The sequence below is a fragment of the Arvicola amphibius genome, chromosome 9 (assembly GCF_903992535.2).
Source record: "Arvicola amphibius chromosome 9, mArvAmp1.2, whole genome shotgun sequence".
NCBI classification, from domain to species: Eukaryota; Metazoa; Chordata; class Mammalia; order Rodentia; family Cricetidae; genus Arvicola; species Arvicola amphibius.
In genome coordinates, this window is record NC_052055.2 from 116,050,279 (window position 1) to 116,077,244 (window position 26,966).

Genomic DNA, 26,966 nt, shown 5'->3' on the forward strand with positions numbered 1-26,966 from the left:
CGCACCGTACACACACACACACACACACACACACACACACACACACACGCACGCACGCATGCACGCATACATACGAATATATGACAACACTGAACAGCGGCCCTATAAAGAACTACTTCAGAGCTTCACTGAAGAACACTTAGTCCCAGGCATTAATGATTAGGAAGTGGTACACTGCACAGTGCTGTATATGTACATTCCAAAACATGGATGACTTTATCCTTTAGACAGATAAAATATTCATCAAAGACAACAAAAACTGATCTGAAATTACTGGATAAAGGCGAGGGTTTTTTTGTTTGATTTTTTTTGTTTGTTTTTTTATTTTTCAAGACAGGATTTCTCTGTGTAACAGCCTTGGCTGTCCTGGAACTCGCTCTGTAGACCAGGCTGGTATCAAATTCACAGAGATCCACCTGCCTCTGCCTCCCAAGTGCTGGGATTAAAAGTGTGCATCATCACCACCTGGTTTGCTTTGTTGTTGTTATTGTTGTTTTGAGACAGAGACAGAATCTCACAGTGCATCCCTAACCAGTCTGGAACTTTCTTTGTAGACCAGGCTGGTCTTGAATTCAGGGAACTCACCAAGGCTCACCTGCCTCTGCCTCCTAAGTAGTAGGACTAAAAGCCTTAGGCACCACACCAGCCTTAAGTTTGCTTTGTTTTAAATTATGTATGTGGCCGGGCGGTGGTGGCGCATGCCTTTAATCCCAGCACTCGGGAGGCAGAGGCAGGCGGATCTCTGAGTTCGAGGCCAGCCTGGTCTACAAGAGCTAGCTCCAGGACAGGCTCTAGAAACTACAGGGAAACCCTGTCTCGAAAAAAAAAAAAAATATGTATGTGTGGTGGGGGTGGTTTGAGTGCAGGTGTCTGTGGGGCCAGAGAGGGCGTCAGATCCCCTACAGCTGCGGTTACAGGTGGTTCTGGAGCAGAGCTCTCGTCCTCAGCAACAGCAGGACACGCTCTCCTTTGCTGAGCCGTCTCTCTCTCTCTCCAGCCCTCACAAGGTACACGTTTAATTTTAGCAGGTATCGAGAGATAACTTTCCGGTAAGGCTTCAGGGATTCACACTCCTACAAGCAACATGTGGAAGTGCTACATCCTCACACATTGCTCAGCGCTGAGTTTAGAGAGAGCTGAAGGATTCTTCCAACCCAAGGAGAGTTCACTTTATGCATTTCCATATCTACTAGTAAAGTTGAACATGATTTATATTTCCTGTTCTTTGAATTTCTTATTTCCACATAGAAATTTATGTTCTTTCATGTCTGGATATTGGTTATTTCTTCTAAATATATATATTCACACACACACACACACATATATATTGTTTGGTTTGTTTGTTTTTTTTTTTTTTTGAGACGGGGTTTCTCTGTGTAGCCTTGGCTGTCCTGCAACTAGCTTTGTAGATCAGGCTGGCCTCAAACTCAGAGTTCTGCCTGCCTCTGCCTCCCGAGTGCTGGGACTAAAGGTGTACGCTACCACGCCAGGCCCAAATATATTTTATGATCCCAATATAGGTTCTCTATTTTTCTTGCTAAGCGCATTAGTAAGTATTTTACAATGTATTTTCATTTTAAATGAACTTTTTACATTTCAAAATAGAACTATTGAAAAAAAACTGAGCCAGACATGGTGGCACATGCCTTTAATCCCAGCACTTGGGAGGCAGGGGCAAGCTGATCTCTGAATCTAAGGCCAGCCTGGTCTACAAAGCAAGTTCCAGGACAAACAGGCTGTTACACAGAGAAACCCTATCTCAAAAAAAAAAAAAAAAAAAAAAAAAGCAAAAACAGAAAGAAAAATAAAAGCTACTTATTATCACATATTCTCTAAGTTACAACAGCAATAAAACCCAAAACTCTTATCCCTACCAACAGCTGACTAAGCGGCCTTCTAAGCACACAGAGATCACCGCCTTTATTCTCGAGCATTTACCCAGCTTTTCTCCCACACCTCCTGATATCAGTACGACCAACAAAACTATGTGGTGTGAGGGAAACCAGCACCCTCTACACCTTGGCTAGGACTGGGAACAGCTAAGACATGCTTAATGGTTGGTTGTGATTTTTGGAAAAATGGGCTTTAAGATGTTTTAACAGTTTCCTTTAATGCCAATTTTAGTGTGGCTTTTTATTTGTTTGTTTGTTTGTTTGTTTGTTTGAGACAGGGTCTCTCTATTAGGTAGCTGTGGCTACCTTTTAACTCACTGTGTATACCAGGCTGGCCTCGAACTCACAGAGCTCTACCTCCCAAATGCTGGGAATAAAGGTGCGCACCACCACACCCCCAATTTACAGTTTTGCTTTGAATGAACAAATACCAATATACAACCTCCATCTTTCACACTCTCTTTCTGTTATTTATAAGTATACCAGTACAGGTAGCATGAAGCACGTGCAATTTAAGAAGCATTACGGGGGGGAGGGGAAATGCAGTCACTGCACAGGTGAAAGCCTGGGGGTGGAGATGGCTCGGCGCTCACCAGTCCTCGCTGTTCTTACGGAGGACTGGAGTTCTGTTTCCAGAACCCATGACATCTCACAAGCACCTCTACTCAGTTCTAAGTCAGAACTTCTGGTCTCCAGGGCATGTATGTGGTGCACAGGCACACAATACATAAGCAAAACACACTCATAAAAAAATCTTTTGAAGAAGCAGCAGCAGTATTTATTATTATTATTATTTATTATTATTATTATTATTATTATTATTATTTAAGCATGGACTAACAAGAAGGACCAGCAAGTAAAGGTGCTAACTGTACCATGCTAACAAGCTGAATTTGATCCTCAGAACCCATATAAAAAAGTCAGACGTGGTAGAACACATCAGTGATCCCAGCACATCTATGGATAGACAGGAAGTCAAAACAGGAGAATCATCTAGAAGCTCACTGGCTGGCTACGGGAGTTCACAGCACAGCAGGAAAGAGAGATCTGCTTCAACAAATGGAAGGAGAGAAGCAACTTCCAAGAGTTATCCTCTAACTAGCACATATATACTATGCTTGGGCACACTCAGAGTTCTCGTTCTCTCTCTCTCTCTCTCTCTCTCTCTCTCTCTCTCTCTCTCTCTCTCTCTCTCTCTCTCTCTCTCTCATTTAAAAAAGAAAAAGAAATACAGCTTTCAGGTAGCTGAAGATCACATATGGCCTACCCAATCCAATCTCACCTCTACCAGGCGATGGTGTACTAGAAATCAGTTTCCATTCTATACAAATCCGTTTCCTTTTCCTTCTTTAACAGCTTCATAAGGGTCCCTGGTATGGCTTTTCACGCCTTACTTATTTATTATTATCATTGCTACTTTTTTAGTCAGGATCTCACTGGACAGCTCTGGCTAGCCTATAACTCAGTATTAGACTAGACTGGCCTCAAACTCACAGTGGTCCATCTGCCTCTGCCTCCCCAGTGTCTGGTGTGTTTTTAAAGCTCATGCTGGCCACACGGCTCTGTGATGTTCTTTCAACCCATCATCTCACTGAGGCTCATACTGATGCTGTCTAGATGCTGTGGCATTCCATGGTGTCGGTGCTGTTGAGCAGGATCTTGGAGTTGAGGGTCATGATGGACATCCTGTGTACCTAGCGGAGAACTGTGGCACCATGAGATACAGATGCATCCACACTGACTCCAATGTGGATGTCAGGCTCTGGTTTTAATCTGCACTTCTCTAACTATCTGAGAGGTTAGAGTTCATTATTATTATTTATTATTACCATTTACTGGCTATTTCATCCTATGAAATACCTATTTAAGTCTCTGCCCATTTTTCTCATCACACTAGGAAATTTGGACTCCTGGTGGCAGAGGCTAGACTAATGCTGTTGTCCCCCATGCCTCTTGCTATCCCCCAGCCATGCAGATGGATAGCATGTCTTCTGCTGCAAAGAGCCACTAGGCTGCCTGTACATTTTGGGGCCATTTCTTAAATCATGATGTTATAACCATCCTCTTTCAGTCTGTAGTTTGACTTTTCAATATTTCTGTGGTATCTTTTGATGATGATGATGATGATGAAGAAGAAGAAGAAGAAGAAGAAGAAGAAGAAGAAGAAGAAGAAGAAGAAGAAGGAGAAGAAGAAGAAGAAGAAGAAGGGCAGCAGCAGCAGCAATGAAGTAAATCTTTTCTTTTATGGCTGTTGTTGTACTGGTCGCATCCTATTTTGAGATGGCAACACCTACCTGTAAGATCTCCCAAGGGCGCTACAGTTTCTGCCTCTCACACTTGGGCCTAACAAACCTCAAGTTAACTTTGGTATCGGTTTTATATATTTTACACAGGTACAGGCAGCTATGCCAGCACCCTAGTCACGTGCCATCTCTCCTAAACCAAGACCATGTGTAGTAATGTGTGAATCTGGGCTGGCCTTCCTGCCCCACCTGTCCTTGCAAAGTGACCTATTCTCGGTGACAACAGACTTATAGTAACTAGTAACTCACCAGACAACTTCTCCCATCACGTTTTTGGATCTCCTGACCTTTTGTACTTAAGACATTGTGAAATTCCATTAAAAATACTCAAAATAACAGCTGGGCATGATAGAGCATGCCTTAATCCCAGCACTTGAGAGGCAGAGGTAAGCAAATCTCTGTATTCAAGGCTAGCCTGGTCTACAAAGTGAGTTCTAGGACAGCCAGGGCTGCTACATAGAGAAACCCTGTCTCAAAAAAAAAAAAAAAAAAAACAACCAAACAAACAGAAAAACAAAACAAAATCAAAATAATGAATATACCAAATCTATAAATTAATGTGCAAAGAATTAAAAAATATACACTGTGTCTTTGTCTAATAAGAAAATATATTAGGCACACTCTATGACCACAAAAATAGAATAAGTTGCCAGGCGGTAGTGGCGCACACCTTTAATTCCAGCACTTGGGAGGCAGAGGCAGGTGGATCTCTGTGAGTTTGAAGCCTGCCTGGTTTACAAAGTGAGTTCCAGGTCAGTCAGAGCTGCTGCACAGAGAAACCCTGTCTCGAAAAACATGAAACAAAAAGTCCTGCTTGGCAGGGAGATCTGTATCAAGCCAAAGTTGTAAATTATAATCTACATCCTTATTTTATTATCTAATAACAGACATATTATTCAGCCCTTAATAAAATATAAAATGTATTCCAATTTTTAAAATACAGAATCAGTCCTTATTTATTATTAGTTTGCAGTGTTAGGAATCGTCCTCAAGATCTACTGCATGCTAGGCAAGTGTTCTACTGCTAAGCCACATCCCCAGGCCATTAAATCAGTTTTTATATCCTGTTTTCTAGGACCGTATATCTGTTACTAAAACAAAAGAAAGTGCTGGCCTTACCTTGAATGAGGGGAGTGTAACGAGCCAGCAGCTTCGCCCGTTTCTTTTCATATCCTTTCTGAGTGATATCACCTAAAACAGCCATGGGAAAAGAGAATTTCATTACTTATACAGTTCCAAAGAGATTTGTGTGTACGTGTGAGGGTGCACATGTGTGTACGTGGCTGAGTGTGCATGCATGCATGTACACATGGAGGCCAGAGGTCAACCTTAGGCACCTCTAACTATTCACTATTGAGACATAGTAGGCTGGAACTAACCAAAAAGGCTAGGCTGGTTGACTGCCCAGTGAGCCCCAGGGACCCCAGGGAATATTTTCTTCTCTGCCTCTCCAGTGAGCCCCAGGAACCCTGGGGACTATTCTCCTCTCTGCCTCTCCAGCACTGAATTTTAGGCATGTTCCACACCTATCTTTTTAATGTATGTTCTAGGGATCAAACTCAGTAACTCGTGCTTGCGCAGCCAGCACTTTACCAATTAAACTGTCTCTCTAGCCAGTTCTAAGATTTTTAATAAAAAAAAAAAAATGGAATCTTAGGCTGGAGAGACAGCTCAGTGAGTAAACTCTGAACAGTGACAGGAACCTGAATTTGGATCCCCAGAGCCCACCGAAAGCTTGAGGTCGTAGCGCACATCTTCAATCCAGCATTCCTATGATGTAGTGGGAATCAGACACAGCACAGCCCTGGAAGATGGCAGGGCAGCTAGTCTGCTGTGTACAGAAGTAAGCAACAAGAGAAGAAACATGAGAACTGACCCGGGGATTGGCCTCTGACCTCTACACATGCACTGTGCCCCACTCCCAGACACGCAGATTTTTCTGAATTATAATATAAAAACTATACATTACTGACTTTCGAGACAAGTAAGCTGGATGAACCCAGACCATGCAAAGTAGGAAGAGGAGCCGACTACTGACATGTGCAGCGGTTCAGGGAGATCCCATGTACAAGTTGTTGCGTGAAGGGAGCCTGACTCAAAGACTACACACTATATATGTACATTATTCTATACAACGACTCACTAGAGAAGACAGAACCACAGAACCCAGCCAGACGGTGGGTGCCAGCGGACAGGGAGGGGACTGCCAGAGCGGACAAGGAATCTGGTGTGAGACCTGAGCGATGTGGTCCTAGCAGTCGCTGCACAGCTGTCACACCTATCACACCTGTCACAGCTCATGGAACTCACGCCGGAAACAATCTTACTATATATAGCTAATACCTTAAGTGTTTGAACAAGGCCATTAACATCTCCCAGAAACTTGACAAAAGGTAGACTCTGAGCCTGGAGAGACGGCTCAGTAGTTAGTGCTTCCTGCTCTTCCAGAGCACCCGAGTTGGGTTCCCAGAAACCATGTTCTGCAGCTCAGAACGGCCTGCAACTCGGGTTCCCAGGGATCCAACATCCTCTTCTGGCCTTGATGGGCACACGCATGTGGCACACTTTCATGCAGACAGATACATAAAATTTTATATTAACTTTTAAGAAATGGCTGACTCTGAGGTCACACCTCCAATCAGCAGAATCCACACTATATTTAAAAGACCCTTAAAGGATATCTAGGTGCAAGTGGCAGAGAAAGCAGTAAAAGGAACCCATTGTCCCAACCCTCCCCAATCAGAGTGCCTTGGAGGAAGACTGGGGAAAAGGCCTGCTGTCCCCACAAATGACCACAATGAAGACAGCCAAACACAAGCAAAACCCCTTTGGCAATGAAGCATGAATGTACTTCACATCTTGGTCTTCATGTACCACTGGTTCTTACACAAAACTAGGCGTGCTGACAGGCGATCTTCGTTATTTTTATGAAGATTTTAGACCAGAAATGTATAGTGCAACAATCCTGATTACTAGATCTCAGTACAAATGTTAATACAGTTTTGACTATTACCACTTTGGGGGGGGGGTTTATAGTGTTTTCTAAGCCTTCCTCCTTCATCTTCCACTTCCTTCTAGACAAAAAGGTATAAGGATGCTGAGTATCAAAAAACACAGCTGCTGAGTGCCCAGCCAAGTATTTCCTTTAGCAGAATTCATCGTGACTAGGGTGTGTCAGGATAGAAACAGACACCTTGGAGTGGCAGACATTTCCTCCCATTAAGCCTCACTAAAGCTCAAGGTGTACAGTAATATTCTCCTGTACAAGGGAGGCCTATAGCCAGGGAAGGTCAGTCCTGCGGGACAGACAGGCAGTCGCTAGAGTACAAGCTGGGCTGCCACAAAGCCCTTCCCATTAGCCTGTCCTTCATCAGCAGCCCACTGGAGAGCAGCCCGGGCAATCAGGTAGTCGGGTGTCTGTATACGTCACTGTCCTCATGAGGTTCTGCCCCACCCTCACAAGCAACCTGTTCTGTAGCCCTGAGTGTGTGCACAGCAGAATATCCCTGCCAGATGTGTGTGTGTGCACGCGCATGTGCACATGTACTTCTTTGTGCTTATATATTTTCACTTGACCTCGAGCTGGCATTATTCCACAAATCTTTCTCCTATTGCTGTTGTTTTTTTCCACTAAGTGCTCCATTTTTAACACCAACCCATCCTCAATGGATGAGCAAATCTGATTCACTGCTCTGACCTGAGAATACTTGGAGAGTCACCATCCTCATCTCACCTGTCAGTGGACGACATTGGGCCCTGAACACACCCACAGTATCTTCTAGAAGGGTACTATCATCTCACTGGCTACTCAAATCCCAATCCCCATGCCCACCACAACAGCACACATAGGGTCATGGGGACTAGTCTCATTAAGTGCAAGGTAATACTTCATGATTTAAATTATTAAAATTTCAATTTATGCTGGGTGGTGGTGGTACACGTCTTTAATCCCAGCACTCAGGAGGCAGAGGCAGGTAGATCTCTGTGAGTTCGAGACCAGCCTGGTCTACAAGAGCTAATTCCAGGACAGGCTCTAAAGCTACAGAGAAACCCTGCCCCCCCAAAAATTCAACTTATGTACAATGTTAAAGCATAAATATTTTAAACATATATTAAAACTATATTTACTCTAGAATGTATTCAAATGTGACTAAATCAAAAATTTAAAAACTAAGACAGGGTTTCACTATGCAGCCATGGATCTCCCTATGCAGATGAGGCTGGCCTTGAACCATGCGCCTCTGACTCTTGAATACTGGATTAAAGGCATATATAACCATGCCCAGCTACGGTTCTGTCTTAAAAGAAGGTTACGATGATGAGGGTACCAAAGGGCACAGAGATTAAACATGTCAGGTGCCTACTTGATGCTTACCATGAGATAAAAGCGATCTCATTCTGTCACCTGACACAGAACCAGTCACAGCTGCTCACATCACAGTGAGGACACATCCCATGAACCCACACTAAGTTACCCGAAACCTTACTCAAAAATTCATTTAACACAGAGACTTCCAAGTATCACACCTTAGCCGGGCTTCAAGCACAGTGGCTTCCAGCAGGCAACTGTTAAGAGTGTCGCAAATGCTAACCATTAGCATGGGAAAAAGTCTAAACGGCCAAAGGTCTGGTTGCTACTGGGTACGTGTCACTTTCAAACCAACATGAGGCTGAAACATGCTAAGTCAGACCACTACATCCGTGATCATCTGTGTTCTGTTTTCACGTGTAACCTGCTGCCATCATTTTCACATGCCCACCACGACTGACACGGGGTACAGCCAGAGAGCAGGTAGGATCTGAATGGGCTCTAATGGAATCCTGGCACAACGCTGGCACCCCGGAGAAGAGGGGACTCTGTACAAGTTTTCTAAACCCAAGTTCAATTCTTTCACAGAGAACAAAAACACACAAACAAAGGCAAACAACAGAGCCTTGTTCCCCAACCACTGCGCACAACTGGTGTGGCCCTGATAGGAGGCAGATAGTGCTGTTTATGCCTGGACATCCAGGCATCTGTGGGCTCTGGAGAGAATCCCAGCCTACCACTGGGCAGTTCTCTGGTGGTCACAGGGCAGGCAGCTGCTCTTCCAGACTTCCAGGTAGGGACAACATGAAGCCACTGCTTCAGAAACAGACTTAGGATCCCAAAGCCCAGTAAGACACTAACTCATCAACGTGTTTTGAGAAAGTCGTTGCCAGAAGCACTGAATTACTATACAAAGGCAGGTAGTAAATGCTGTGGTGATAGCAAATAACTGGAGGGCCTGTCTATCAGAAAAAGATATCACTATCCTGTCACACATCTTTGCTACAGAATCTGTTGGCTATGCAAAACATCCTGGTACTTGCCATACTGAGGATGGATATCACGTGACTCATGACCTCGTGTCAAGAAAAAGAAAAAGTAGCCGGGCGGTGGTGGCGCACGCCTTTAATCCCAGCACTCGGGAGGCAGAGGCAGGCGGATCTCTGAGTTCGAGGCCAGCCTGGTCTACAAGAGCTAGCTCCAGGACAGGCTCTAGAAACTACAGGGAAACTCTGTCTCGAAAAACCAAAAAAAGAAAAAGAAAAAGCTGAACAACAATATAAAATGATCCTGTTCTGAAAAACATAAGCATATGTGTGTTTACATATACGTGTACACACACACATATAATAGAATCCTAGCTATTCTATGTGGCTGTGCCACAGCATATGCATGGGACCAAGATCCACCATGTTGGGCATGTAAAAACAATGGCAGCTGGTTATGTATGAAGACAAAATATAGATGATCACTGACATGATATATATATATACACATATACATGAATTTCAATGTGAATTGTGTGCCATGAGCAGAGACTATTGCAGGGAGGAGCAACACAGCATTAATCCTGCCTATTTGGCTTCAGACAGGGTGTGAGACAGGTTTCTATTTTTATTTCATATACTTCTAAACTCTGTAATTTTTAGCATATAACCATGTGCCCTTTAGCATATAACCACATGGATGAATGTGTGACAGGTGATTTGGCATGCTTTGGTTACACAAGAAGTTACTGAAGAAAACTAGGTAAATTCTATGTATCATTTCTGAAACTTCTTATGAAACTATTTTTTAAAAAATAAAGTTAAAAAATATTTGTGGAAAACTATATAGAATTAGTATTATTTCTTTTTAAAACTTACTTTGACCTTATTTGTACGAATGCTTGCCTGCATGCATGTATGTGAGCTATGTGTGTGCTCGATGCATTCAGAAGCCCTGAAGTTCAGGGCATTGTATCCCCTGGAACTAGTTAAGGGCGTTCGTGAGCCACCATGTGAGTGCTGGGAATCAAACCCAGTCTTCTGCAACAGCAGCCAGCAAGTGTGCGTTAACCACTGCACCATCCGTTCAGTTCCACATTTCTTCTTTCTTTTTAAAAATATGTTTGCTGACACCTGCCAGCAGTACCTTATAGTATAGAAGACTTAGGTTTCATGAGACACTTACATTATAAACGTGACTTCTTTAATAACTATGGGACTAGTTATCACTTCACTGAGTCTGAGCCGTCATTGTTTATCAGAAATGGATTCATTTTATCAAGAGCTATTGAACATGCAGCGTTCTTTAGCATAAAGACCCTCTTAACACTCGGGTCCACAGCAACAGCGCCACTTTCCTTCCTGATTGGTAACTGGTGTCTTGGTGTATACACCGTAGAAAATGACTCAGCAATAAAAAAGGAATGGATTACAGACAGCTTAAAATTATATATATATATATGTATATGTATGTATATATGTATATGGACAAATCTCTAAGATATACCAAATGAAAGAAGCCATTTCAAACAGGCGTATCTTCGTGACACTAAAATGACAAGTATAGAGAAGACATCCACAGTGGCAGGTCTTTGGGCTGGGGGCTGGGACTCTAAAAGGGTAGCCGGAGGGCTAGTTCCAAACACAAGGGTCTAAAGTCATAGAACCCAGAAAGAGGATCCACCTTACTGCACAGCCGCAGTATGGACAGAGGGTCGATACTGAAGTGAACGTTGAGCATGCTGCCAGAGCTCTTGCAGGTCTAGCTCATCCATTTTTAATGAAAAGACTTTGTACATGTTAAGTTTAATAAGCATCTTCTTTCATCTCAAAGTTTTTAAAGACATGGAAAATGTATTCACCAAATGAATATTCACACAGGGGATTCCACTTATGGTAACGGCAGAATTATTGGGCCCTTTAAAAAAAAAAATACTTCCTCACTGAAACAACTAGGAAGACTTCATTTTATTTATTTTTTTAATCTGAAGAATAAAACTAGAAAAGAAGTGAAGAATCAGAGGCTAATTTCCTGCTGTGAGAGTCTGCCAAAAAAAAAAAAAAAAAGTAGAAAGCAGGTCAGTGGGCTAGGCTGAGCTGTAACAGATGATCACAGAGCTCCAAGCTCACCAAAGAAAAGGAGCCCTGGGAAGTTCACAGAAAACAGAGGATCCAAGTCAGCAAAATGGTTCAGTGGGTGAAGCCTGGTGACTTGAACCTGATCCCTGGAGTTTACACGGTGGATGAAGAAAACAGACCTCTACAAGTTATTATCCCCTGACCTCTGCAAACATACACTCCATGGCACGCATTCATATGTGCGTGCGCGCGCGCGCGCGCACACACACACACACACACACACACACACACACAGACAAAATGGTCTGGTGCTCACTTTAACCCACTTTATCCATGAGCAGATAATGAGATCTTGGCTTGCCTGTGCCCACCCACATGCCAAGGCAAAAGTGAACCTGCTATGGAGAGAACATGACATTAACTAGAAGCAAAAATTCACACCACAGATACAAAGTCTAGCATTTAAATAGAAATGACTAGGTAGATACGGCTGTATGAAACTTCAGCTAAAATCCATGGAATTCAAAAATAACCATGATCACTATGTTTTATGAATAAATTAAAAAGCATGATTATGAATGTAAATACCTAAACCCGGAGCTGAAAGATGCCATCTTAAATCCAAGAATGAATTTAATGATATAGGCAAACCATAAATTAGAGATGATCCAGGAAACATACAGATATGCCATCAAAACTGCAAAGATGGATGATGCCTTTAGTAGCAGCTATTTGAGAAGTTGCAGTAAGAGGATCACAAGTTCAAGGTCTGCCTACGCTATACAGTGAGTTCAAGGCTAACCTAGGCAACTTAGTGAGACTCTATCTCGGGGAAAATAAAAAAGAGCTGGGGTTATAACTCAATGGCAGAGTTCATACTGTAGAGTATGTGTGAGGTCCTAGGCTAAATCCTATGCCACCACCAAAACAACCAAAGATCTACATGGATCTCTGGAGTCAATCTAAGTAATTCTATTAAAGCTGTTGGGAGCGGTTCCCACGAAAACTGACAAGCTGGCTCTAAACCGCTATGTGGAAACATAAAGGGCCAAAGTTAGTTGTATCAAGCTTAAAAATCAAAGCAGAATAAAAGGAAAGATTTAATGCTCTGAATACAGAGACTTACTATGCTACAGAATGGACTAGAGTAGCTACTAAAACAGACAAGCGGGGGCAAGGGCCAGAGTCATCCCGGCAATGGGAAACATCATCACTTCCATGAGTGTCCAATGACTGAAGAGCCATGTTGGAGCAGAAATGAAATTCTTCCATACCATACATAGAATTAATTTCCATTCACACTGAAGTGTGAAAGGTAAGATCAGAGCTAAAAAAAAAAAAAAAAAAAAAAAAAAAAAAAAAAAAAAAAAAAAAAAAAAAACCACACAGGAGTTACCCTCACAGCCATGAGCAGGGAAAGAACTCCAAACCTGGACACAAAGGACACTAATCACACTGGAAAAGATAACAGACGTTAGCCCTCTAATATAGTGAATAATCTCAGCGGTGAAAAGATACAATCATGGGAATGCTTTCTCCTCTCTGAAACGCCACGGCGGGAGTGGACTAGATAAGCTTCCTGTGACTACTGTAACAAATCACTATGAACTTGGAGACAGATAACAGAAGAAATGTATTTTCATCTCATGGCTCTAGATGTCTGGGATCCAAAATTAGTTCTAATGAGCCAAAAACAGGTGGCAGAAAGACCTCCCTCCCTCTGAAGATTCTGGGAGAAGTCTTGCTTTGACTCCTCCATCTGCAGGATGCTGACATTCTCTGGCTTGTGCCTGCATCACGGCAACCTAGCTTGACACTTAAATGGCCTCCCCCAACCTTTGTGTGTGTCTAACCTTCCCTCTGCCTCTTTCTTCCAAAGACACTTGTAATGGGATGTAGAACCCACCACAAACCCTGCATAACTCAAAGTCAGGACGCATAACCACATCCACAAAGTTACTGGTTGCAGGTTCCAGTGTTTAGGAACTGATAACTGGATCCAGGAATAGGTCCTAAGTATACTAAAGTGAGCACCCAATGACATAGATTCAGATGGAAGCGTGGACATACAGATGTAGACACAGCTGGAGTCTTAGTTCCCCTGCGTCTTAGAAAGGGTACACAGCCTTCCCCAGCATGCCTCGGGCAAGCTTCCCTAGACTAATGCTACCACACCCACTCTGCCAAACTCTGCAAAATCATGTCTTTAAAAGAGATTTCTTTTTATGTTATGTGTATGAGTGTTTTGCCTGCATATGTAGGAGCACTGTTTTATGTGCGGGGTGCCCAGAGGCCAGAAGAGGGCACAGGATCCCCTGGAACTGGAGTTACTTATAGTTGTAAGCAGTCATTAAGCTTACAACTTACAAGTCAGTCAGCTGGGTACTGAACCTGGATTTTCTGCCAACACAGCAAGTGCTCTTAACCTCTGAGCTATCTCTCTACCTAAATTCTTAAACATTTATTTATTGATTTGATACATGTGTATATGACATGCACATGTAGGCCAATTCTCTGACCTTTCATTCCTCATGTGAACTCAAGACATCTGTGAACTCATGTGAACTCAAGACAAGCACCTCTACCCAAGGAACCACCTTGTTGACTCCCGACCAATTCTTATTAATGGTTTATACCAGCTTCACATTTCTAGATACATATCTGTAGATACATCAACCTATAAAGTAAGTGAGGCTTTGAGAAAAATCCAGGGTGCCATAGTCTTCATCCTCCAGCGATGCATCCACAGCTGATGCCTCTACTTCATACCAGCAGCTGCCATCTGAGCCTGGCCCATGATAGTAAGCCCAGTCCCCTTTCTTCCTGAACTCTTCTGTGTCAGTGTGTCTATGCTGCTAGGTGCTCTCTCCAGCCTACTGAGTGGACTGTGGAAAAATGTTGGGGCCAGCTCAGCAGACCGCTCATCTTCTATTTGTTTCAAAATGCACTCAGGAAGCTAGATGTTGTAGGATGCAGCTGCAAGTCCCAGCTACACTGCGGGATGACGCCCTGCCCTGATGAGAGGCGGAATCACAACATACGGCCACTGCTCGCTGAGGATACACTACAGGAACAGGGCGCCAGGCAAGAGGCACAAGGGTGATGCTGATCCCTCACGCTGTTTCCATGGGGATGCGTCTTCTGGCAAAAGCTTCTCACCCCAGAAGATCAGCACCCTACCTCTAAATCTCTTCAAATTTCTAAGACCTACGTGCATTTCACATCTCTTCACAAAAATGAACTTTGACCTTCAGGATAAAAGGGAGCCTAAGAGTCAACAGAAGCCCTCGGAGTACACAGCTGGATGCACACTCTACCACCCGGGCAGGGGGCCTGGCCTGGACAGACAACAGGGTTTTCCCGTAAGAGAGCGGCTCCTTCCTCTCTGTCAGCAAGGGCCAAGGCCATCTCCAGGCCTGGCCGACCCCACCAGATCAGTACTGCAACCCTCCTCCGAGTCCACGTGCTGCTATGTGGGGAGGATAAACATGGGTGCTCCTAAAGAAAGGGGTGAAAAGAGGGTGCTACAGTCACACAGGAAGACTCAGCAAGCTGAATGAGAGCGAGACGCTCCCTCAGTTCTGCTAGTCGCTCTCAGCTCAAAGATTTGTAACCAGCATGCGGGAGCCGGTCCACGGACAAACACCTTCAAAACCACCAACCACAAGTGACATAACATGAGGACGGCAAACTGGCACGTTACACGCAAGGGCGTTCAACTAACTGACACAGGATACAGTAACAGGTGCGCTCTCAAAACACGGAAACCACCAAGCTTAGGTGCATCAGCCTTAATCTAGCCCTGACTTGACCGCCAGCCTCTTCCCGCTTGGCCAGTCTCATCATGGGAATGGGGTTTCTCCTAAACAAGCACTTACTAGAAAATAACCATCCTCTGCTGCTCTCCCCCTCTTCAAGGAAATGCCAGTCCCGAGGAGGCTAGAGGGGCTGGAAGAGAGTTTCCAACCCTTGCTGTCTACCTGTGTTCTGTGAACGTGGTCCTCCAATGGAAGAGACCCTCACCCACAGAAGGACCCCCCCATCTGCAGAGTCCTAAACAACCTCCAGCCCGAGATTTCTCCTTTGGTTTAAATGTCACTCCTTAAATGCCTTTCTTGTTGAGCCTCAAGGAAACTCAGGCCTGCCGATCCTGAGCAGACGCAGTCACCCTCATCCACCTGTTCTGCGTTATCTCTACTAACCCTTAACATGACCTAAAACCCCCATTCCCTCTTCTGAGTTTTACGGTCCCTCAGACTGCACATCCATGTCAGGGCCAACCCCTCAGCGCACGGTGCAGGGCAACAATGAACGAAACACCCATCTGTGGCCCAAACCTCTCCTTAGAACTCAGACTGGCACTCTATGATTCACAACGATTCCCCGGGGTTCTGTTCAGACAGGTTTCTTCTCGAAACTCTCACGTCTTCCCCTGCCTTTCCCCCACAAGGCCTAGGTCTCCAGTCTTCATTTCTCACCCTCTCACTCTGCACCCCCAACTCCACCCTCAGCAGTTACTGAAGGCCCGAATCTCCCCGCTTCCTCTCAGCCACGACCCAATCCGAGCAGCCATTCTCATCTGGAAACACCACTTCCCAGCTGGTTTTTCTCGTTTTTCTTCTGCAAATGAAGCCAGGTGTGGTAGCACACACCTTTAATCTCAGAGGCAGAGACAGGTCAGTCTCTCTGAACTGGAGGCCAGTCTGTTCTAGATAATGAATTTCAGGTCAGTCAGAGCTACATAATGAGACCTTGTCTAAAAAAAAAAGAAAAAAAAAAGGAGGCGGAGAAGAGGAAAAGGAGAATAAAGAGAAGTTAATATATGGAATTACTGGTAGATGTCACTGTTCAACAACTGTCACTAGTTTATAGACAAAACTTTTATTAATTTTTCTTTATTTTTGAGGATTGTACATGTATACAATGAATTTTATATATATTTAAAAATATATAAAAGCGGACAGGCTCTAAAGCTGCAGAGAAACCCTGTCTCGAAAAACCAAAAAAAAAAAAATATATATATATATATATATAAAAGCATACTACCCCCATTCCCCACTCCAACTTCATTTTTTTTCATAGCCCACTAAGTCCAATTACTGTTGCCTTTGTGTGCACCGGTGTGGTGTCACCAACGGGATCACAGGACTCCTATCAGTACACATCTTCAAAAAGAATGCTGCTGTTCCCCCAGAAACTGCCGCTGCCCATAGCTCTGCAGTAGAGAGTGTGGCCTAGAGACCACCCACCCCGTCTATAACAGAATTTTGTGCAGCACTTGCACAGTTCATGAGTGCAGCAGCCCATGTCCAAAGCACAGCCCTGCAAAGCCCCCCTCCCCGGCTTTTGGTGCCTAAATTCTTTCTGCCTCTCCAAGCCTTACGAGAGATGATGGGGCAGGGGTCGTGATGCAGAGGTCCTATTTAGTGCTGAGCAACTCAGTCTTTTATTTTCAGTACCCTGACCAGCTACCCATCTCTCCACTGACTGCCACCACTACAAAAAGAAGCTTCTCTGACCAGGGGATCTATGGATATAAACATAAATATTGAGAGGACTCTTTAAGAGTATGACCGCTTAGCAAATTAACAATAGCAGGTCGGTTCTACCCTAGGACCTGTGACCTCCTCAGCCATGGGCTTTTGATGGGGATTACAGTACCAAGCAGGAAACTCCCTCCTGTGGCGTACACTCCAAATCCAGTCGTTACCTTATGCCAGTCATGCCACACCACACCAACGGACACATTCTGACTGGCCAGTTGGTGTAGTGAGGTCCAGCACTGAGTAAGACCACTAGTGTCCTTTTCCCTCAGCAGGCTGCACGGGACCTTCTGGAACTATGAAGCTAGTCAGTAAGGAGAAAGGTCCCCAGTCAGTTTGAAATTGATTTCTCTATGTCCTACACAAAGTAGCATCTTCAACAATGTGTTCTTACCATGTAATTACAATGCGCAACACAGGACAATGAAAATAACCTGTGTCATTTTGGAGACCTCTGGGACATTTTTGATCAATAACTATTAGGAAGGTAACCCATGCCTTCCACCATGATTTTCATCTAATAATCCATAATTTTGGGAGTAATGCTGTCCACACATGAGGTGAAATTCTATTCAAGCTGTTTTTAAGAGCTGCGTTTTGAGATGAGCTTACCAAGGGCTTCCCATACATCACTAGTCCTGGTTAACCCACCCGCGACTGCTTCTCTCCTTCATGTGCCCACCCTGATTTCCAGCTCATCTCTTAACCTCCAGTATTCTCTCCTCTTTGACTGCATTGCTAGACCGTAGGCTTCCACATGGCTTTTATACACACTGCCTCTGGGTTAACCCTCCCTTCTGCTCCCAGGTTTCCCCCATATTCCACACCCGTCCTGGCTTAAGTCTCTCCGCACTCGGAATTCCACCTCTCTGCTTTCAGTTCACCTATAACCTCTCCTCCCTCCCTTAGAGTGCACCTTCTCCACAAGACCCTTTCTAGTCTCCTGGCTCTGATCGTGCACCGAGTTAAAGGAAGACATGAAGCTAGGACCCGTGTATGAGAGAGGACAAGAGAGGACGTATGGCGCTTGCCTTTCTGCACCCGAGGCGCCTCCTCACTCTGTATAATTCGACTTTCGCCCACGTGTCTGCAACTGTGTTGCTTTACTTCTTGCACCGAGTAATGCCCCATTGTGTGTATGTACCACGTCTTTCTTATCCATTTTTTAAACTTGAATTGAACATTTAAATTGGTTCCCTTTCCTAACTGTCGTGAAGAGAGCAGCAGTGAACACGGATGAGCCGGTATCTCTGTTGTAGGTCTAAAGCCCACAGGGTGCATGCCCAGGGGTGGTACAGCTGGGTTATCTGACAGTTCTAGTCCCAGTTACTTCTAAACTGATTTTAAATTGATTTCCAAAGTGGCTGTACTAGTTTACATTCCCGCCAGAGTTGTAGAAGGCCCCCACCTCCTGCCAAACCCACACTAGCATTTGCTGTCACTTGTGTTTCTGATGGTGACCATTCTGATTGGGCTGAGATGCGATCTTAATGTAGTTTTAATTCTCATTTTCCTGATGGCTAAAGCCGCTGAACACTTTTGAGTGTCACCCAGACATTTGCATTCCTTGTTTTGAGAATTGTCTGTTCAGTTCCTTAGCCTATTTTCAAAATCAGGTTGCCTATGTTCTTAATGTTCAGCCTTTTAGTTCTTTGTATACTAGAGAGGAATCCTCTGTCAAACGAATAGCCAGCAAAGGTTTTCTTCCATTCTGTGGGCAGCCTCCTCTTTGGCTTCATGTTGTCTTAGCTGTACTTTATGAGGTACCATTTGCTGATTGTTGGTCTTACTCTCTGGGCTACTGGAGGAACCCAGTAGCTTTTGCTCAGAGAGCCTGTACCTACACCTACTCCTGAACAACCTCACAGTATCATATTCTTAAATTTTTATTTGTATTTTATGCACATTGGTGTTTTGCCTGCATCTATGTCTGTGTGAAGGTGTTGGATCCCCTGGAACAGGAGTTACAGACAGTTCTGAGCTGCCATGTGGGTGCTGGGAACTGAACCTGGAAGAGCAGCCAGTGCTCCTAACCCCTGAGCCATCTCTCCAGTCCAGACAGTATCAGATCTTGTGTTGAGGTCCTTGATCAATTTGGAGTTCAGTTTGGGGCAGGATAAGGATCTAGTTTCATTTCTGTGCATTTTGAAACCCAGATTTCCCATAGTATTCTTTTCATTCAGGGTTGCTTTGGCAACCTTTGTTCTTTCATGACTTCACGTAAGTTTTGGGATCTTTTCTCTGTGTCTGTGAAAAATGGTACAGGAATATATATTTTGGTTTTTTCGAGACAGGGTTTCCCTGTAGTTTCTAGAGCCTGTCCTGGAACTAGCTCTTGTAGACCAGGCTGGCCTCGAACTCAGAGATCCGCCTGCCTCTGCCTCCCGAGTGCTGGGATTAAAGGCGTTCGCCACCACCGCCTGGCTAAAAAATGGTGCAGGAATTTTTATTAGAACTGCATTGAGGTTGCAGATTACTTTGGGCAGACAGTCATTTTCATAACATTCATTCTTTCCATCCATCAGCATGAGCTGTCTTTCCACTTTCTAATGTTTTTCTCATTTTTTTTCTTTAGTATCACAAATTTTTCATGATAGAGGTCTTCTGTTTCATTGGTCAAATTTACTCCCAGGTATTTTGTTTTTTGTGTGCTTACTGTGAATGGGTTTGCTCCCCTGATCCTCTCTGTCATTGGTTTATGAGGCTACTGATTTTTGTATGTTGATTTTTCACCTTGACACTTCGATGCCTTTCTGAGCCCTTAAGGGTTTGTGGGTGGAGTCTTCTGGGGTTTCTGACCCCAAAAGAACCATTTCTTTGAAAAGGGGGGGGGGGATACATTACTTCTTTTCTTACTTGTATCCCTTATTTGCTTCCCTTATAATATTGTCCTAGCTAGTCTTCAAACACTATATTGAAGAGAAGTGCAGAGAGCAGACACTCTTGCCTTGTTCTTGATACCATCAGGAATGCAATGTTTTGGGGTTTTGCCCATTTAGTATGTTTGCTGTAGATATGCCATATACAAACATCACTATACTGAGGTATGATCCCTCCATCTACAGGCTCTCCCTGACTTTGATCAGGAAGGGTTGTTGGATATTTTGTTTTAAGGGTTTTTTTTCCTACATCTATGGAGATGATCATGAGATATCTCTTTTAGTCCATAAATGTGTTGAATTACATTGATCTATGTACAGTGAACTATCTCTACAATGCTAGAAGAAAGCAAATTTAGTCACAATAAATGATCTTTTTATGTGAAGTTAATTTCATTTTTGAGAATTTTATTGAGGATTTTGCATCTTTTTTTCATCAGGGAGGTAGGTCTGTAATTTTCTTTATCGGGTGATGGCTTTATTTGGTTTTCATATCAAGGCAATACTGACTTCATAAGAGTTTGGGAGCTTCCCTTCTTTCTCTATTTTATAGAATAACTTGAGTGATATTGATATCAGTTCTTTAAAGTTTTGGTAGAGTTCTGCAGTGAATCCATCTAGTCTCGGGCTTTTTCAGGTGGGAGACTTTTTATTCCTAGTTCAGCCTCATTGCTAGCTATACATCTGCTCATTATAAGGTGCATTTATCCCATTGCTCTTGTGACCATGACCTAACTAAGCCACCTACTTGGGGTGCCCCTCTTGCCACCCAAGCTGTCCACCAGTTTACAGTAACTTCCCATAGTCCCTCCCTCTCTCTACCAAACAAAGAAAGGCAAAAGGATAGGACAAAACATGCCTTTCTCTAGAACACTAACTAAAGTGTATATAATTGTGTGTTAGGAAAATTTTTTATTGCTTTGGTTCCACTCCGCTTCTTGTTATTCTTTTTTAATTTACGTGTGTGAGTGTCTTGCCTGCATGTATGTATTACGCCACATGTGTGCCTGGTACCTGCAGAGGTCAGAAGAGAGTTAGATCCCCTGAAACTGGAGTTACAGATGGCTGTGAGCCACCATGGGTACTGGAAAAGGAACCAGGGTCCTCTACAAGAGCAGCAAGTGCTCTCAACTGCTGCTGATCCACTTTTGTTGTTGCTGCTGCTGCCGTGACAACTTAAAAGGACTTAAGATTTATTTAAAAAAAAGAAGATTTATTTTAACAAGTTCAAGTTTCAGGGCTGCCTAGATGGCTCGGCAGACAGAAGTGCTTTCCAACCAAGCCCGACGAACTGAGTTCAACCCCTGAAGTCCATGGTGGCATGAGAGAACTGGCTCCCAAATGTCGTCCTCTGACCTCTAAACGCAGACCACGGTATGTGCACATTCAGCCACCTAGACACACACATACACACACACACACACACACACACACACACACACACACACACTCATGAGCTCTGAAAGTAGAAGAGGAACCCAGTGAAGAAAGAAAGGGGTCTACAACCTAGAAAGAGGACTAAGTGAGGCAACAAAGAAAGACAAACACTGTTTAAGCTTTTGCTTAGATGTGGGCTCCTGATCTAATTCTCTCCACACACACTTACTTATGTGACACTGGAGGCAGAAGGGGAACTGTTTAGGGAGAGAAAAGGAACGAGAAGCTGGGGGACAAAAGAGGGTAATGGGGTGAATATAAGCAAAGTATAACAAATATATACGAAAAGGTCACAATCAAACTATTTTGTTTGCCAAAAAAAATTAAAGTTAAAAAAAATGAAATACTAGTTTTAGGACTATGACTCATTAATAACACATTCCTTTAATTTATAAATAAAACACCTCCGGTTGCAAAATACTTACATACATTGAGTAAATCTTTACAAGAACCTTGAAATGTCAATAAAACGTTCACCTCCTTTTTACAACTGGCCAAACCCAAGTTCAGAAATGTTATTAGTCAGTGACCTGCCAGATGCCAGCATCTACGCGAAAACCCCAAAAGTCTGCTTAACACATAGTCTCTATCACTGGGTACCTTGAAGCCCACCAGGAAGGCTCCGTGTCAACAACCACCACAAACTATACGCGCCAACGTGAGGGTGTGGAAGGTCTCTGTGAGCAGGGCAAGTGTGACTGGCTCTGCCAAGATAGTCACTAGTCTACCTGGCAAATGAAATGTGCCAGTCTAAGAGGAGGCTAGAAGCTGGGACTACACGAACTCAGGGGCTGCCAGTGCACTTGGTGATCTCCTTCTGCGAACATTCCTTTGCTTCCTTTCTCCACTATAAGCTTTATTGTTTTATATATATATAAAAGAATATATATATATATTCTTTCCAGGGCACACAATCTTATACCCTTTACTTACATATATACCCCTATACATGTCTAAAAGCAACAGTGTAAGGAGAGTTAATTGACTTAATAGATATTTCCTCAGTTGATGTACTCTGGTTCTATCGCAAGTTACGAAGTTTTCGCTTCAAGGAAATAATTTTGTTAACTGTCAGCTCCTAGCAAGCACTCAAACACATATAAACCCATGGAATTAAAGCAACAGATATTCTGGAGCAGAGATTAGGAGCAAGCTGCAAAAACACAGTTGACATGTAAAAGCTTAGCTACAACTATGCAGTTTTCCCCGGGGAGCCATATCAAATCCAGTACAATAGACTTTTTCTCAGAATCGCTCCTAACCACACCTCCAAAGAGAATGAAGAATTCTCAAAGGGGGGGGGGGGGCTGGAGAGATGGCTCCGTGGTTAATCACACAGACCGTCCTTTCCAGAGGACCTGGATTCAATTCATAGCACCCACATGGATCTGATACCCTCTTCTGGCCTCACCGGGCATGCATGTGATATCCAAACATGCAGAGAAAATACCCATTCAATGGAGGGAGGAAAAGAGGGAGGGAGGGAGGGGAGGAAGGAGGGAGGGAGGAAGAGAGGGAAGGTAGGTCAAAAATTCACTAAAGCAACTTCAGCAAAACATACCAAACTAAAGTTAAAGAACAATATTTTATAGAAAAATGGATTCTAAAAGGTCAGAATGCACTGAAGTCTCAAAAACAGAGTTAGCCATCAGAGGTATGTCCCCCAGGGCTGGAGGGGTGGGGGTGGCAGTTAACTTAACTCTTTTCCCAGGCCTCCTGAGAGGTATAGCATCCAAATCGAGGGTGCCACTCAACCGTCTTTGAAGCTGTCTTATCCCCCTATTCCGTTTCACTCATTTGACTTTTTAACTTTTAAAAATTTCATGTAGAGGGCTGACGAGGTGGCTCGGCGGGCACTTGCCCTCTAATTCGACAACCTGAGTTTATTCCCGGAACCCACTAGGTGGAAGGAGAGAACCAGCTCCGTGCAAACTGACCTCGGATGTCCCTCCCTACACATGCACTGTGGCCCTTGCTTGCCCCCTAAAAGTGTAAAATAAACGTCTCAAAATCCCCTAAATGAAAAAAATCTCCTCTTACGTGTTAACGTGTTTTACATGTACTACACGAACGCACTTTAGCCTCCTAGCCACAAATCAAGTGTTCTTAGAGCCCCCGTTTTATAGATGAGGAAACTGAGGCTCACGAGGCAGTCTGGAGTTCTAGGGGTGGGGCTCGGTTTCTGCATCCCGGGCTTCCTGCCTCCCCACAGGCTGCAAGGCAGACTCGGGAAGCACAGACCACGGCCTTGCACAGCTCGGGCAGTCAGCCGGCCTTTCGGAAGAGTCCGCCTAGGCCCACTTCCCAGGCAGCCCCTCCGGGTGTCCTTCGGAGGCCGGGCACCCGCCACTCTGCAGAAGCTGGCGGGGTATCCAGCGAGCGGCCCAGTGGCGCAAGGTTCCCGGGGCAAGGGATGCCGAGGCAAGGCCGGCAGGGATCCCGCGTGAGGGTAGCCGGCAGGTTCCCGGGGTGACGCTCCCGAAGACGGGGGTCCCCGGGCGGGGTCTCGAGCTAGGGTCCCGCAGCTCTCACCTTCCGACAGCTCCAGCTCCAGCTCCGCCAGGCTCTCGAGCACCTCGGCGGGCAGCGGCGCCGCCTCCAGAGGGCATCCGCGGTCGGCCATGGCCGGTGGCTGAGACGGTCCCACCCCCGGGGCCTGCAGACCCGCAGCGGCTGCCCGCAGCCGGCAGCGGGCGGGGCGCGGCCGGGGCTGCTGCTCACCGACGCGGGCACGAGCGCGGGCGGCTCCGACTCGGGAGCGCGCCGGAGACGCGCGTGCGCGGCTGAGGGGCGGGGCAACGCTTGCGCGGGTACGTCGGGCCGGGCCCCGCCCAGCAACTCTAAAGGCTCGCTTCCATTGGCCAATAAGCCACGTCGGAGAAACGGGGAGCTTTACTCCCCTTGGGGGCGCTAGAGGAGCGGTGGGCGGGGGAGAGGGACAGAGTGGCTCCGGATGCTGGCGACCCCCCACTGTAAACTGACTTCAGTGTCCGCCCAGGTGACCCTCCTGCGGATTCCCCCAGCCTCTTCCTCCTCAGGAACCCTGCTTAACTCTGTGGGCGTTCCTGCTATGAAGTCAGCAAACTGCTTCTGGCATTTTTCTCCCGTCTTAAAGTGTGTTTGCTTATTGCTTTTCCCAATAACCCTGGAAGTACTCTGACATTGACCAAGAAGGATCTCCAGCAGTATCTCAGACCTTGAGATGACCTTGGGACGTGGAAGCGTAGACGTGACCTGTTGGGCCTTAGAGGAATTTTTGAAAGAGCTCTTCCCAGAGCTGGGAGGCATTTATCCATGGTGCAAGGACAGCCTGGTGGCCTGGAGCAGGTGTCATTTTAGACTTTGCCACAGGTCCTATCCTGGTGCAGACCTCATCGCCTAAATAATAGGGTAGGAGAACAAAAGCCTGGCCTTTGGATCCAAACTAAATGTCTCAAGAGCTGTACTTCTGTGACAAAGATCTAGCCAGGTCCTTTAGTTCCCCTCAGGTGGCAACTTCAAGTAGGCGAGTAGGATCTCTTCTAGTGTTAATAGCGGGCCCTAGAGTGTTGAAGATTTATGAGCTGGGCTGACAGATTCAGGGGGCTCCAAGTGGTCTACACTACAGCTACTAGTGTTGTTCCCAAGCCCTGAGAATGAAGACTCTGTCTTCGGTCTTGGCAGCTCCCAGAAACTCTCCCAGCTCAGAGTGCTTGCTTTCTCTTACCGCTCTCCTCAATCTTGCTCCACCCCCACCCCCTCCACCCTCCACCCCCCCATCCCTCACCCCGCAATACACACTCTAGTACTCTTTTTTTTTTTTTTTTCCGTTTTTTCGAGATAGGGTTTCTCTGTGGCTTTGGAGCCTGTCCTGGAACTAGCTCGTGTATAAAAAGCCCAGATAGGAAAAAAAAATTTTGGAGGCTTTTAGTAGGCCTAATATCACATCATCAGGAAACCGTCTAGGAAGGTATCACCAGCTGACTAATCGAGTTATACAGCCAGGATGTATGGTATGCAAACGAAAGACTATTTGTTTACACAAATCACTGGCTCATAGAGGAACCAGCCACAAGCTTTGCATTAAAGTTGGTCAATGGTTTCCCATTTCTTCAATCACTGTTTTTTGCTTCCGAAGGAAGTGATCCTGTGTCCTCTCCAGTGAGCGTAGCTGCTCAAGTTCCCTGAAGCTGGTGAGAAAGCACCTGGGATTTGGCCTTTCAGAGCTGGTTCAGGTTGTCTGGAGTGTTGGTGACCAGAGCAAGGTGACCGGAGCAAGGTTTCCTGGATCGGGTATCCGGGATTTAATTACAATAGGTTATCTTGCTGCTGGAGTATTTTCATAGTGATTGTAATGTATGCAAAACAGCCAGACTTGAAGGCACTCCAGCAGGTGGGCTAGGGCAGCTGCCCAGCTGACAGTCCCTCACTCCAGGCTGCCAGGCAGGAGGGACACATCTATTTGTCCTTCAAAGACGTCAGCTTTTGCTTATTCACATAGAAACAAAAACGGTTTACAATAAAGACTTAAAAGTTTTGACACAAAAAATAGACATTTTAAACAGCATTTAACAATGCTTTCAAGCATTTAACAATTTTTTAAGGCTTATTTAATGGGTAAGTGCTTTGCCTGCATATGTCTGTATGCATCACATGCATGCAATGCCCAAGGAGACCAGAGAGGGCATGCGACGCTCTTCAACAGAAAGATTGTTTTTAGCCATCATATTGGTGTTAGGAACCAAAGCTGGGACTTCTTCAAGAGCAGCAAGCACTCTTAACTGCTGAGCCATCTCTCCAGCCTCCCCGTTTATCTATTTTTAAGGATTTAGCCACTGCTCTAGGGAGAGTTGCATCCCTCTGTCTGTCTTTCTCTGCAGCTCCTCAACAGGCTGAGCAAAATTTTGCCTAGAAAACATGTACTTTACCCCCTTTCTGCCTTCTTTTCCCAACAGGTCTGATCCCAGATAAACAGATATACCCAAAACTCTATCTTCGCATCCATTTCTGGCGAGTTCGTGCCACTGCAGTTAACGCCAGCAATGAAACGGATTTGAGGCGGGCTCAGTCATCAGTTTAGACAGATGCAAGGGGAACTAGTGAAACTGTATACACAGCAGGTGAAATATCAGGCATACATAGTAACTATAAGGAAGGTAAACTGCTTCATAGAAACAATGGGCAGCTGATAGCAAGCAACAGGCAATCAGGAGCCCAAACTCTATGAAATTGCATGCCAAAAACAAACAAACAAACAAACAAAAAAAGAGTCTTTCACAGAAGGATGATTAAAGGCCAAGAAGAAATATCCCTGAGTAACTCCAAACACATGCTGAAATGAAACGGTTTTCTAAAACTGAATCTGGAACCTTGGTTGGGAAAAGCTGGACCTGTGACACACAGGTTGGAGACACCGGTGTAGATATTTTCAAAGATTCTGGCCCCTTAAACTGCTTCGATACCCTTATAGCCTGTCCACAGACTCGTTTCCTAACTAAGCCCGGAACTCCTCCTCATACCTTTAGCCGCTGTGATGATTGATTTCGATTGTCAACTTGG

The 26,966-nt window shown here is 44.8% G+C and overlaps 1 protein-coding gene across 4 annotated transcripts in view; it reads right to left on the minus strand.

The window, feature by feature from the left end:
• Positions 1–24,056, minus strand: part of Dip2a (disco interacting protein 2 homolog A) — an 80,589-nt gene extending 56,533 nt beyond the window's left edge. For all 4 annotated transcript variants that reach the window (XM_038341987.2, XM_038341986.1, XM_038341985.2 and 1 more), the window contains exons 1-2: positions 23,961–24,056; positions 5,315–5,386 (exon numbers count right to left, since the gene is read on the minus strand). In XM_038341987.2, the coding sequence (XP_038197915.1) occupies positions 5,315–5,386; positions 23,961–24,051 (163 nt within the window). In that variant the 5' untranslated portion in view covers positions 24,052–24,056. The remainder of the gene's footprint in view (positions 1–5,314; positions 5,387–23,960) is intronic.
• Between the last annotated feature and the right edge of the window lie 2,910 nt (positions 24,057–26,966).